The sequence below is a fragment of the Oncorhynchus keta genome, chromosome 20 (assembly GCF_023373465.1).
Source record: "Oncorhynchus keta strain PuntledgeMale-10-30-2019 chromosome 20, Oket_V2, whole genome shotgun sequence".
In the NCBI taxonomy this organism is placed as follows: Eukaryota; Metazoa; Chordata; class Actinopteri; order Salmoniformes; family Salmonidae; genus Oncorhynchus; species Oncorhynchus keta.
In genome coordinates, this window is record NC_068440.1 from 41,741,438 (window position 1) to 41,754,492 (window position 13,055).

At 49.0% G+C, this 13,055-nt stretch overlaps 1 protein-coding gene across 1 annotated transcript in view; it reads left to right on the forward strand.

The window, feature by feature from the left end:
* The window catches only part of sync (syncoilin, intermediate filament protein), a 30,420-nt gene extending 17,693 nt beyond the window's left edge, over window positions 1-12,727 (forward strand). Inside the window, exons 5-6 of the mRNA XM_052472897.1 lie at window positions 11,591-11,715; window positions 11,872-12,727. Coding sequence (XP_052328857.1) covers window positions 11,591-11,715; window positions 11,872-11,929 — 183 coding nt within the window. The 3' untranslated portion in view covers window positions 11,930-12,727. The remainder of the gene's footprint in view (window positions 1-11,590; window positions 11,716-11,871) is intronic.
* The last annotated feature ends 328 nt before the right edge of the window (window positions 12,728-13,055 follow it).

Consider the following 13,055-nt stretch of genomic DNA (forward strand, 5'->3'; position numbering starts at 1 on the left):
GGTTGGAATGAGGAGAGGTCTAGTAGATAGGGTTGGAATGAGGAGAGGTCTAGTAGATAGGGTTGGAATGAGGGAGAGGTCTAGTAGATAGGGTTGGAATGAGGAGAGATCCAGTAGATAGGGTTGGAATGAGGGAGAGGTCTAGTAGATAGGGTTGGAATGAGGGAGAGGTCTAGTAGATAGGGTTGGAATGAGGGAGAGGTCTAGTAGATAGGGTTGGAATGAGGAGAGGTCTGGTAGATAGGGTTGGAATGAGGGAGAGGTCTAGTAGATAGGGTTGGAATGAGGAGAGGTCCAGTAGATAGGGTTGGAATGAGGGAGAGGTCTAGTAGATAGGGTTGGAATGAGGGAGAGGTCCAGTAGATAGGGTTGGAATGAGGGAGAGGTCTAGTAGATAGGGTTGGAATGAGGGAGAGGTCCAGTAGGTAGGGATGGAATGAGGGAGAGGTCTAGTAGATAGGGTTGGAATGAGGGAGAGGTCCAGTAGGTAGGGTTGGAATGAGGGAGAGGTCCAGTAGATAGGGTTGGAATGAGGGAGAGGTCTAGTAGATAGGGTTGGAATGAGGGAGAGGTCCAGTAGGTAGGGTTGGAATGAGGGAGAGGTCCAGTAGATAGGGTTGGAATGAGGGAGAGGTCTAGTAGATAGGGTTGGAATGAGGGAGAGGTCTAGTAGATAGGGTTGGAATGAGGGAGAGGTCTAGTAGATAGGGTTGGAATGAGGGAGAGGTCTAGTAGATAGGGTTGGAATGAGGGAGAGGTCCAGTAGATAGGGTTGGAATGAGGAGAGGTCTAGTAGATAGGGTTGGAATGAGGGAGAGGTCTAGTAGATAGGGTTGGAATGAGGGAGAGGTCTAGTAGATAGGGTTGGAATGAGGGAGAGGTCTGGTAGATAGGGTTGGAATGAGGGAGAGGTCTAGTAGATAGGGTTGGAATGAGGGAGAGGTCCAGTAGATAGGGTTGGAATGAGGGAGAGGTCTAGTAGATAGGGTTGGAATGAGGAGAGGTCCAGTAGATAGGGTTGGAATGAGGGAGAGGTCTAGTAGATAGGGTTGGAATGAGGGAGAGGTCCAGTAGGTAGGGATGGAATGAGGGAGAGGTCTAGTAGATAGGGATGGAATGAGGGAGAGGTCCAGTAGGTAGGGTTGGAATGAGGGAGAGGTCCAGTAGATAGGGTTGGAATGAGGAGAGGTCTAGTAGATTGGGTTGGAATGAGGGAGAGGTCCAGTAGGTAGGGTTGGAATGAGGGAGAGGTCCAGTAGATAGGGTTGGAATGAGGGAGAGGTCTAGTAGAGAGGGTTGGAATGAGGGAGAGGTCTAGTAGATAGGGTTGGAATGAGGGAGAGGTCTAGTAGATAGGGTTGGAATGAGGGAGAGATCCAGTAGATAGGGTTGGAATGAGGGAGAGGTCTAGTAGATAGGGTTGGAATGAGGGAGAGGTCTAGTAGATAGGGTTGGAATGAGGAGAGGTCTAGTAGATAGGGTTGGAATGAGGGAGAGGTCTGGTAGATAGGGTTGGAATGAGGGAGAGGTCTAGTAGATAGGGTTGGAATGAGGGAGAGGTCCAGTAGATAGGGTTGGAATGAGGGAGAGGTCTAGTAGATAGGGTTGGAATGAGGGAGAGGTCCAGTAGATAGGGTTGGAATGAGGGAGAGGTCTAGTAGATAGGGTTGGAATGAGGGAGAGGTCCAGTAGGTAGGGATGGAATGAGGGAGAGGTCTAGTAGATAGGGTTGGAATGAGGGAGAGGTCCAGTAGGTAGGGTTGGAATGAGGGAGAGGTCCAGTAGATAGGGTTGGAATGAGGGAGAGGTCTAGTAGATAGGGTTGGAATGAGGGAGAGGGTTGGAATGAGGGAGAGGTCCAGTAGATAGGGTTGGAATGAGGGAGAGGTTCAGTAGATAGGGTTGGAATAAGGGAGAGGTTCAGTAGGTAGGGTTGGAATGAGGGAGAGGTTCAGTAGATAGGGATGGAATGAGGGAGAGGTCCAGTAGATAGGGTTGGAATGAGGGAGAGGTTCAGTAGATAGGGTTGGAATGAGGGAGAGATTCAGTAGACAGGGATGGAATGAGGGAGAGGTCCAGTAGATAGGGTTGGAATGAGGGAGAGGTCTAGTAGATAGGGTTGGAATGAGGGAGAGGTCCAGTAGATAGGGTTGGAATGAGGGAGAGGACCAGTAGGTAGGGTTGGAATGAGGGAGAGGTCCAGTAGGTAGGGTTGGAATGAGGGACAGGTCCAGTAGATAGGGTTGGAATCAGGGAGAGGTCTAGTAGGTAGGGTTGGGATGAGGGAGATGTCTAGTAGATAGGGTTGGAATGAGGGAGAGGTCCAGTAGGTAGGGTTGGAATGAGGGAGAGGTCCAGTAGGTAGGGTTGGAATGAGGGAGAGGTCTCGTAGGTAGGGTTGGAATGAGGAAGAGGTCTAGTAGATAGGGATGGAATGAGGAGAGGTCCAGTAGATAGGGTTGGAATGAGGGAGAGGTCTAGTAGATAGGGTTGGAATGAGGGAGAGGTCTAGTAGATAGGGTTGGAATGAGGGAGAGGTCCAGTAGATAGGGTTGGAATGAGGGAGAGGTCCAGTAGATAGGGATGGAATGAGGGAGAGGTCCAGTAGATAGGGATGGAATGAGAGGTCTAGTAGGTAGGGTTGGAATGAGGGAGAGGTCTAGTAGATAGGGTTGGAATGAGGGAGAGGTCTAGTAGATAGGGTTGGAATGAGGGAGAGGTCCAGTAGATAGGGATGGAATGAGGGAGAGGTCTAGTAGATAGGGTTGGAATGAGGGAGATGTCTAGTAGATGGGGTTGGAATGAGGGAGAGGTCTAGTAGGTAGGGTTGGAATGAGGGAGAGGTCCAGTAGATAGGGATGGAATGAGGGAGAGATCTAGTAGGTAGGGTTGGAATGAGGGAGAGGTCCAGTAGATAGGGTTGGAATGAGGGAGAGGTCTAGTAGTTAGGGTTGGAATGAGGGAGAGGTCCAGTAGATAGGGATGGCATGAGGGAGAGGTCTAGTAGGTAGGGTTGGAATGAGGGAGAGGTCTAGTAGGTAGGGTTGGAATGAGGAGAGGTCTAGTAGATAGGGTTGGAATGAGGGAGAGATCCAGTAGATAGGGTTGGAATGAGGGAGAGGGTTGGAATGAGGAGAGGTCCAGTAGATAGGGTTGGAATGAGGGAGAGGTTCAGTAGATAGGGTTGGAATAAGGGAGAGGTTCAGTAGGTAGGGTTGGAATGAGGGAGAGGTTCAGTAGATAGGGATGGAATGAGGGAGAGGTCCAGTAGATAGGGTTGGAATGAGGGAGAGGTTCAGTAGATAGGGTTGGAATGAGGGAGAGATTCAGTAGACAGGGATGGAATGAGGGAGAGGTCCAGTAGATAGGGTTGGAATGAGGGAGAGGTCCAGTAGATAGGGTTGGAATGAGGGAGAGGTCCAGTAGATAGGGTTGGAATGAGGGAGAGGACCAGTAGGTAGGGTTGGAATGAGGGAGAGGTCCAGTAGGTAGGGTTGGAATGAGGACAGGTCCAGTAGATAGGGTTGGAATCAGGGAGAGGTCTAGTAGGTAGGGTTGGGATGAGGGAGATGTCTAGTAGATAGGGTTGGAATGAGGGAGAGGTCCAGTAGGTAGGGTTGGAATGAGGGAGAGGTCCAGTAGGTAGGGTTGGAATGAGGGAGAGGTCTCGTAGGTAGGGTTGGAATGAGGAAGAGGTCTAGTAGATAGGGATGGAATGAGGGAGAGGTCCAGTAGATAGGGTTGGAATGAGGGAGAGGTCTAGTAGATAGGGTTGGAATGAGGGAGAGGTCTAGTAGATAGGGTTGGAATGAGGGAGAGGTCTAGTAGATAGGGTTGGAATGAGTGAGAGGTCCAGTAGATAGGGATGGAATGAGGGAGAGGTCTAGTAGATAGGGTTGGAATGAGGGAGATGTCTAGTAGATGGGGTTGGAATGAGGGAGAGGTCTAGTAGGTAGGGTTGGAATGAGGGAGAGGTCCAGTAGATAGGGATGGAATGAGGGAGAGATCTAGTAGGTAGGGTTGGAATGAGGGAGAGTCCAGTAGATAGGGTTGGAATGAGGGAGAGGTCTAGTAGTTAGGGTTGGAATGAGGGAGAGGTCCAGTAGATAGGGATGGCATGAGGGAGAGGTCTAGTAGGTAGGGTTGGAATGAGGGAGAGGTCTAGTAGGTAGGGTTGGAATGAGGGAGAGGTCTAGTAGATAGGGTTGGAATGAGGGAGAGATCCAGTAGATAGGGTTGGAATGAGGGAGAGGTCTGGTAGATAGGGTTGGAATGAGGGAGAGGTCCAGTAGATAGGGATGGAATGAGGGAGAGGTCTAGTAGATAGGGTTGGACTGAGGGAGAGGTTCAGTAGATAGGGATGGAATGAGGAGAGGTCCAGTAGATAGGGATGGAATGAGGGAGAGGTTCAGTAGATAGGGATGGAATGAGGGAGAGGTCTAGTAGATAGGGTTGGAATGAGGGAGAGGTTCAGTAGATAGGGATGGAATGAGGGAGAGGTCTAGTAGATAGGGTTGGAATGAGGGAGAGGTCTAGTAGATAGGGTTGGAATGAGGGAGAGGTCTAGTAGATAGGGTTGGAATGAGGGAGAGGTCTAGTAGATAGGGTTGGAATGAGGGAGAGGTCCAGTAGATAGGGTTGGAATGAGGGAGAGGTCTAGTAGATAGGGTTGGAATGAGGGAGAGGTCTAGTAGATAGGGTTGGAATGAGGGAGAGGTCTAGTAGATAGGGTTGGAATGAGGGAGAGATCCAGTAGATAGGGTTGGAATGAGGGAGAGGTCTAGTAGATAGGGTTGGAATGAGGAGAGGTCTAGTAGATAGGGTTGGAATGAGGGAGAGGTCTAGTAGATAGGGTTGGAATGAGGGAGAGGTCTAGTAGATAGGGTTGGAATGAGGGAGAGGTCTAGTAGATAGGGTTGGAATGAGGGAGAGGTCCAGTAGATAGGGTTGGAATGAGGGAGAGGTCTAGTAGATAGGGTTGGAATGAGGGAGAGGTCCAGTAGATAGGGTTGGAATGAGGGAGAGGTCTAGTAGATAGGGTTGGAATGAGGGAGAGGTCCAGTAGGTAGGGATGGAATGAGGGAGAGGTCTAGTAGATAGGGTTGGAATGAGGGAGAGGTCCAGTAGGTAGGGTTGGAATGAGGGAGAGGTCCAGTAGATAGGGTTGGAATGAGGGAGAGGTCTAGTAAATAGGGTTGGAATGAGGGAGAGGTCCAGTAGGTAGGGTTGGAATGAGGGAGAGGTCCAGTAGATAGGGTTGGAATGAGGGAGAGGTCTAGTAGATAGGGTTGGAATGAGGGAGAGGTCTAGTAGATAGGGTTGGAATGAGGGAGAGGTCTAGTAGATAGGGTTGGAATGAGGGAGAGGTCTAGTAGATAGGGTTGGAATGAGGGAGAGGTCCAGTAGATAGGGTTGGAATGAGGGAGAGGTCTAGTAGATAGGGTTGGAATGAGGGAGAGGTCTAGTAGATAGGGTTGGAATGAGGGAGAGGTCTAGTAGATAGGGTTGGAATGAGGGAGAGGTCTGGTAGATAGGGTTGGAATGAGGGAGAGGTCTAGTAGATAGGGTTGGAATGAGGGAGAGGTCCAGTAGATAGGGTTGGAATGAGGGAGAGGTCTAGTAGATAGGGTTGGAATGAGGGAGAGGTCCAGTAGATAGGGTTGGAATGAGGGAGAGGTCTAGTAGATAGGGTTGGAATGAGGGAGAGGTCCAGTAGGTAGGGATGGAATGAGGGAGAGGTCTAGTAGATAGGGATGGAATGAGGGAGAGGTCCAGTAGGTAGGGTTGGAATGAGGGAGAGGTCCAGTAGATAGGGTTGGAATGAGGGAGAGGTCTAGTAGATTGGGTTGGAATGAGGGAGAGGTCCAGTAGGTAGGGTTGGAATGAGGGAGAGGTCCAGTAGATAGGGTTGGAATGAGGGAGAGGTCTAGTAGAGAGGGTTGGAATGAGGGAGAGGTCTAGTAGATAGGGTTGGAATGAGGGAGAGGTCTAGTAGATAGGGTTGGAATGAGGGAGAGATCCAGTAGATAGGGTTGGAATGAGGGAGAGGTCTAGTAGATAGGGTTGGAATGAGGGAGAGGTCTAGTAGATAGGGTTGGAATGAGGGAGAGGTCTAGTAGATAGGGTTGGAATGAGGAGAGGTCTGGTAGATAGGGTTGGAATGAGGGAGAGGTCTAGTAGATAGGGTTGGAATGAGGGAGAGGTCCAGTAGATAGGGTTGGAATGAGGGAGAGGTCTAGTAGATAGGGTTGGAATGAGGGAGAGGTCCAGTAGATAGGGTTGGAATGAGGGAGAGGTCTAGTAGATAGGGTTGGAATGAGGGAGAGGTCCAGTAGGTAGGGATGGAATGAGGGAGAGGTCTAGTAGATAGGGTTGGAATGAGGGAGAGGTCCAGTAGGTAGGGTTGGAATGAGGGAGAGGTCCAGTAGATAGGGTTGGAATGAGGGAGAGGTCTAGTAGATAGGGTTGGAATGAGGGAGAGGGTTGGAATGAGGGAGAGGTCCAGTAGATAGGGTTGGAATGAGGGAGAGGTTCAGTAGATAGGGTTGGAATAAGGGAGAGGTTCAGTAGGTAGGGTTGGAATGAGGGAGAGGTTCAGTAGATAGGGATGGAATGAGGGAGAGGTCCAGTAGATAGGGTTGGAATGAGGGAGAGGTTCAGTCCAGTAGACAGGGATGGAATGAGGGAGAGGTCCAGTAGATAGGGTTGGAATGAGGGAGAGGTCTAGTAGATAGGGTTGGAATGAGGGAGAGGTCCAGTAGATAGGGTTGGAATGAGGGAGAGGACCAGTAGGTAGGGTTGGAATGAGGGAGAGGTCCAGTAGGTAGGGTTGGAATGAGGGACAGGTCCAGTAGATAGGGTTGGAATCAGGGAGAGGTCTAGTAGGTAGGGTTGGGATGAGGGAGATGTCTAGTAGATAGGGTTGGAATGAGGGAGAGGTCCAGTAGGTAGGGTTGGAATGAGGGAGAGGTCCAGTAGGTAGGGTTGGAATGAGGGAGAGGTCTCGTAGGTAGGGTTGGAATGAGGAAGAGGTCTAGTAGATAGGGATGGAATGAGGGAGAGGTCCAGTAGATAGGGTTGGAATGAGGGAGAGGTCTAGTAGATAGGGTTGGAATGAGGGAGAGGTCTAGTAGATAGGGTTGGAATGAGGGAGAGGTCCAGTAGATAGGGTTGGAATGAGGGAGAGGTCCAGTAGATAGGGATGGAATGAGGGAGAGGTCCAGTAGATAGGGATGGAATGAGGGAGAGGTCTAGTAGGTAGGGTTGGAATGAGGGAGAGGTCTAGTAGATAGGGTTGGAATGAGGGAGAGGTCTAGTAGATAGGGTTGGAATGAGGGAGAGGTCCAGTAGATAGGGATGGAATGAGGGAGAGGTCTAGTAGATAGGGTTGGAATGAGGGAGATGTCTAGTAGATGGGGTTGGAATGAGGGAGAGGTCTAGTAGGTAGGGTTGGAATGAGGGAGAGGTCCAGTAGATAGGGATGGAATGAGGGAGAGGTCTAGTAGGTAGGGTTGGAATGAGGGAGAGGTCCAGTAGATAGGGTTGGAATGAGGGAGAGGTCTAGTAGTTAGGGTTGGAATGAGGGAGAGGTCCAGTAGATAGGGATGGCATGAGGGAGAGGTCTAGTAGGTAGGGTTGGAATGAGGGAGAGGTCTAGTAGGTAGGGTTGGAATGAGGGAGAGTCTAGTAGATAGGGTTGGAATGAGGGAGAGATCCAGTAGATAGGGTTGGAATGAGGGAGAGGTCTGTAGATAGGGTTGGAATGAGGGAGAGGTCCAGTAGATAGGGATGGAATGAGGGAGAGGTCTAGTAGATAGGGTTGGAATGAGGGAGAGGTTCAGTAGATAGGGATGGAATGAGGGAGAGGTCCAGTAGATAGGGATGGAATGAGGGAGAGGTTCAGTAGATAGGGATGGAATGAGGGAGAGGTCTAGTAGATAGGGTTGGAATGAGGGAGAGGTTCAGTAGATAGGGATGGAATGAGGGAGAGGTCTAGTAGATAGGGTTGGAATGAGGGAGAGGTCTAGTAGATAGGGTTGGAATGAGGGAGAGGTCTAGTAGATAGGGTTGGAATGAGGGAGAGGTCTAGTAGATAGGGTTGGAATGAGGGAGAGGTCTAGTAGATAGGGTTGGAATGAGGGAGAGGTCTAGTAGATAGGGTTGGAATGAGGGAGAGGTCTAGTAGATAGGGTTGGAATGAGGGAGAGGTCTAGTAGATAGGGTTGGAATGAGGGAGAGGTCCAGTAGATAGGGTTGGAATGAGGGAGAGGTCTAGTAGGTAGGGTTGGAATGAGGAGAGGTCCAGTAGATAGGGTTGGAATGAGGGAGAGGTCTAGTAGATAGGGTTGGAATGAGGGAGAGGTCCAGTAGATAGGGTTGGAATGAGGGAGAGGTCCAGTAGATAGGGTTGGAATGAGGGAGAGGTCTAGTAGATAGGGTTGGAATGAGGAGAGGTCCAGTAGGTAGGGTTGGAATGAGGGAGAGGTCCAGTAGATAGGGTTGGAATGAGGAGAGGTCTAGTAGATAGGGTTGGAATGAGGGAGAGGTCTAGTAGATAGGGTTGGAATGAGGGAGAGGTCTAGTAGATAGGGTTGGAATGAGGGAGAGGTCTAGTAGATAGGGTTGGAATGAGGGAGAGGTCCAGTAGATAGGGTTGGAATGAGGGAGAGGTCTAGTAGATAGGGTTGGAATGAGGGAGAGGTCTAGTAGATAGGGTTGGAATGAGGGAGAGGTCTAGTAGATAGGGTTGGAATGAGGGAGAGGTCTGGTAGATAGGGTTGGAATGAGGGGAGAGGTCTAGTAGATAGGGTTGGAATGAGGGAGAGGTCTAGTAGATAGGGTTGGAATGAGGGAGAGGTCTAGTAGATAGGGTTGGAATGAGGGAGAGGTCTAGTAGATAGGGTTGGAATGAGGGAGAGGTCTAGTAGATAGGGTTGGAATGAGGGAAGTAGGTAGGGATGGAATGAGGGAGAGGTCTAGTAGATAGGGTCTGGAATGAGGGAGAGGTCCAGTAGGTAGGGTTGGAATGAGGGAGAGGTCCAGTAGATAGGGTTGGAATGAGGGAGAGGTCTAGTAGATAGGGTTGGAATGAGGGAGAGGTCCAGTAGGTAGGGTTGGAATGAGGGAGAGGTCCAGTAGATAGGGTTGGAATGAGGGAGAGGTCTAGTAGATAGGGTTGGAATGAGGGAGAGGTCTAGTAGATAGGGTTGGAATGAGGGAGAGGTCTAGTAGATAGGGTTGGAATGAGGGAGATCCAGTAGATAGGGTTGGAATGAGGGAGAGGTCTAGTAGATAGGGTTGGAATGAGGGAGAGGTCTAGTAGATAGGGTTGGAATGAGGGAGAGGTCTAGTAGATAGGGTTGGAATGAGGGAGAGGTCTGGTAGATAGGGTTGGAATGAGGGAGAGGTCTAGTAGATAGGGTTGGAATGAGGGAGAGGTCCAGTAGATAGGGTTGGAATGAGGGAGAGGTCTAGTAGATAGGGTTGGAATGAGGGAGAGGTCCAGTAGATAGGGTTGGAATGAGGGAGAGGTCTAGTAGATAGGGTTGGAATGAGGGAGAGGTCCAGTAGGTAGGGATGGAATGAGGGAGAGGTCTAGTAGATAGGGTTGGAATGAGGGAGAGGTCCAGTAGGTAGGGTTGGAATGAGGGAGAGGTCCAGTAGATAGGGTTGGAATGAGGGAGAGGTCTAGTAGATAGGGTTGGAATGAGGGAGAGGTCCAGTAGGTAGGGTTGGAATGAGGGAGAGGTCCAGTAGATAGGGTTGGAATGAGGGAGAGGTCTAGTAGATAGGGTTGGAATGAGGGAGAGGTCTAGTAGATAGGGTTGGAATGAGGGAGAGGTCTAGTAGATAGGGTTGGAATGAGGGAGAGGTCTAGTAGATAGGGTTGGAATGAGGGAGAGGTCCAGTAGATAGGGTTGGAATGAGGGAGAGGTCTAGTAGATAGGGTTGGAATGAGGGAGAGGTCTAGTAGATAGGGTTGGAATGAGGGAGAGGTCTAGTAGATAGGGTTGGAATGAGGGAGAGGTCTGGTAGATAGGGTTGGAATGAGGGAGAGGTCTAGTAGATAGGGTTGGAATGAGGGAGAGGTCCAGTAGATAGGGTTGGAATGAGGGAGAGGTCTAGTAGATAGGGTTGGAATGAGGGAGAGGTCCAGTAGATAGGGTTGGAATGAGGGAGAGGTCTAGTAGATAGGGTTGGAATGAGGGAGAGGTCCAGTAGGTAGGGATGGAATGAGGGAGAGGTCTAGTAGATAGGGTGGAATGAGGGAGAGGTCCAGTAGGTAGGGTTGGAATGAGGGAGAGGTCCAGTAGATAGGGTTGGAATGAGGGAGAGGTCTAGTAGATTGGGTTGGAATGAGGGAGAGGTCCAGTAGGTAGGGTTGGAATGAGGGAGAGGTCCAGTAGATAGGGTTGGAATGAGGGAGAGGTCTAGTAGAGAGGGTTGGAATGAGGGAGAGGTCTAGTAGATAGGGTTGGAATGAGGGAGAGGTCTAGTAGATAGGGATGGAATGAGGGAGAGGTCCAGTAGATAGGGTTGGAATGAGGGAGAGGTCTAGTAGATAGGGTTGGAATGAGGGAGATGTCCAGTAGATAGGGTTGGAATGAGGGAGAGGTCTAGTAGATAGGGTTGGAATGAGGGAGAGGTCTAGTAGATAGGGTTGGAATGAGGGAGATGTCCAGTAGATAGGGTTGGAATGAGGGAGAGGGTTGGAATGAGGGAGAGGACCAGTAGATAGGGTTGGAATGAGGGAGAGGTCTAGTAGATAGGGTTGGAATGAGGGAGATGTCCAGTAGATAGGGTTGGAATGAGGGAGATGTCCAGTAGATAGGGTTGGAATGAGGGAGAGGGTTGGAATGAGGGAGAGGACCAGTAGATAGGGTTGGAATGAGGGAGAGGTCTAGTAGATAGGGTTGGAATGAGGGAGAGGTCTAGTAGATAGGGTTGGAATGAGGGAGATGTCCAGTAGATAGGGTTGGAATGAGGGAGAGGTCTAGTAGATAGGGTTGGAATGAGGGAGAGGTCTAGTAGATAGGGTTGGAATGAGGGAGATGTCCAGTAGATAGGGTTGGAATGAGGGAGAGGTCTAGTAGATAGGGTTGGAATGAGGGAGAGGTCTAGTAGATAGGGTTGGAATGAGGGAGAGGTCTAGTAGATAGGGTTGGAATGAGGGAGAGGTCTAGTAGATAGGGTTGGAATGAGGGAGAGGTCTAGTAGATAGGGATGGAATGAGGGAGATGTCCAGTAGATAGGGTTGGAATGAGGGAGAGGTCTAGTAGATAGGGATGGAATGAGGGAGAGGTCTAGTAGATAGGGATGGAATGAGGGAGATGTCCAGTAGGTAGGGATGGAATGAGGGAGAGGTCCAGTAGGTAGGGATGGAATGAGGGAGAGGTCTAGTAGGTAGGGATGGAATGAGGGAGATGTCCAGTAGATAGGGTTGGAATGGGGGAGATGTCCAGTAGATAGGGTTGATAACAAATCAAGGCACCTCCAACACACACAGAGACAGAGATTAGAACACCAGTCTTTCAATACATTATAAACACTAATGTCAGGTTTATGAAACCTTGTCTCCCTCCCCCCACAGGAGACAGTGGACAGGCTGGAGGAGACGAGCAGAGAGCAGAAGATGGAGCTACAAATTCAGAAGAGGAAAACCAAGGAGATGGAGCAACTGAGAGACAGTCTTACGAAAGAAGTCTACCTGTACAGGTGAGATAATTGACCGTTTCCGGAATTTACCAGACAGCCAACAAATAATATCAGCATTGGCTATTAAAATCAGTTCATTAAAATTATACATCATTAGCTTATAACATGGTTAACATGTTGACTGTAATCTGGTGATTTTTTTTGTTCTCCTTACAGAGGCATTGTCGAGGACCATAACAAGAATGATCTAAACAGTGTGAGGGAGAAAACATGACCACTGGGACTAATAGAAGTCAAATATAATATGACTGTACATATCATTAAGAACACCTTCCTATTATTGCTTTGCAGTTCTTGACACAAACCAGTGCGCCTGGCACCTACTATCACACTCTGTTCAAAGGCAGTTGTCTTGTCCATTCACCCTCCGAGTGACACACATTCACAATCCATGTCTCAATTGTCTCAAGGCTTAAAACTCCTTCTTTAACCTATCTCCTCCCCTTCATCTACATGTCTCCTCCCCTTTCATCTACATGTCTCCTCCCCTTTCATCTACACTGATTGAAGTGGATTTAACAAGTGACATCAATAAGGGAACATAGATTCACCTGGTCAGTTTATGTCATGGAAAGAGCAGGTGTTCTTAATGTTTTGTCCACTCAGTGTTAGTCAGTTTTAGGTAACGAGACGAACTGCCCTTTGTCTGTACACAGTCACTTCTAACATAACCTTCTTTACAAATAGACTTTTCAGATGCATGTGAGAGTATTATCTGGAACGATAAGAGATAAAGAGAGAGACATTGAAAATTTAACTTTTTTTTTTTTAAACCAGGGAAAAAGAAAGATGGCTGTTTCGTACACTGGCAGCTGAAACCTGAGTTACCAATCAGGTTTGGAAAAGCTGTCTCTTTAAACACCAAAATCTCAACAACATCATTATCATTCTATATTTAGACATTGTTAAACATCTGTAGAGCAGAAGGTTCTGGAACAGTCTGAAGATAGATGTGATTTTTGTATTCTTTATAGAGAGCATTGCGGTCATGAATAAAACATTTTAAAAAGGGTGTTGTGTTCTTTTTAACTGTAAACTATCTTGAGTGTTGGTGAGGAGTTTACTGCCATTAGTCAGAACACAGGGCCTGCCTTCCCAAATCGCACTCTATCCTCTACGTAATGCACTACTTTTGACCCTGGCCCGGTGTCAGGGAATAGGGTGCACTATACAGGGAACAGGGTGCCATTTGGGAAGGCCCAAGCAGCGAGAAGGAAGGTGTGCATATAAGGGCAAACACGGTGGGATGTTTTAAACAATGACAGAAGCTAATGGAGTGAGTTTTGAGCCCAGGGGATATAGGGACTGATGTTCCAAATGGCACCCTATTCCCTATGTAG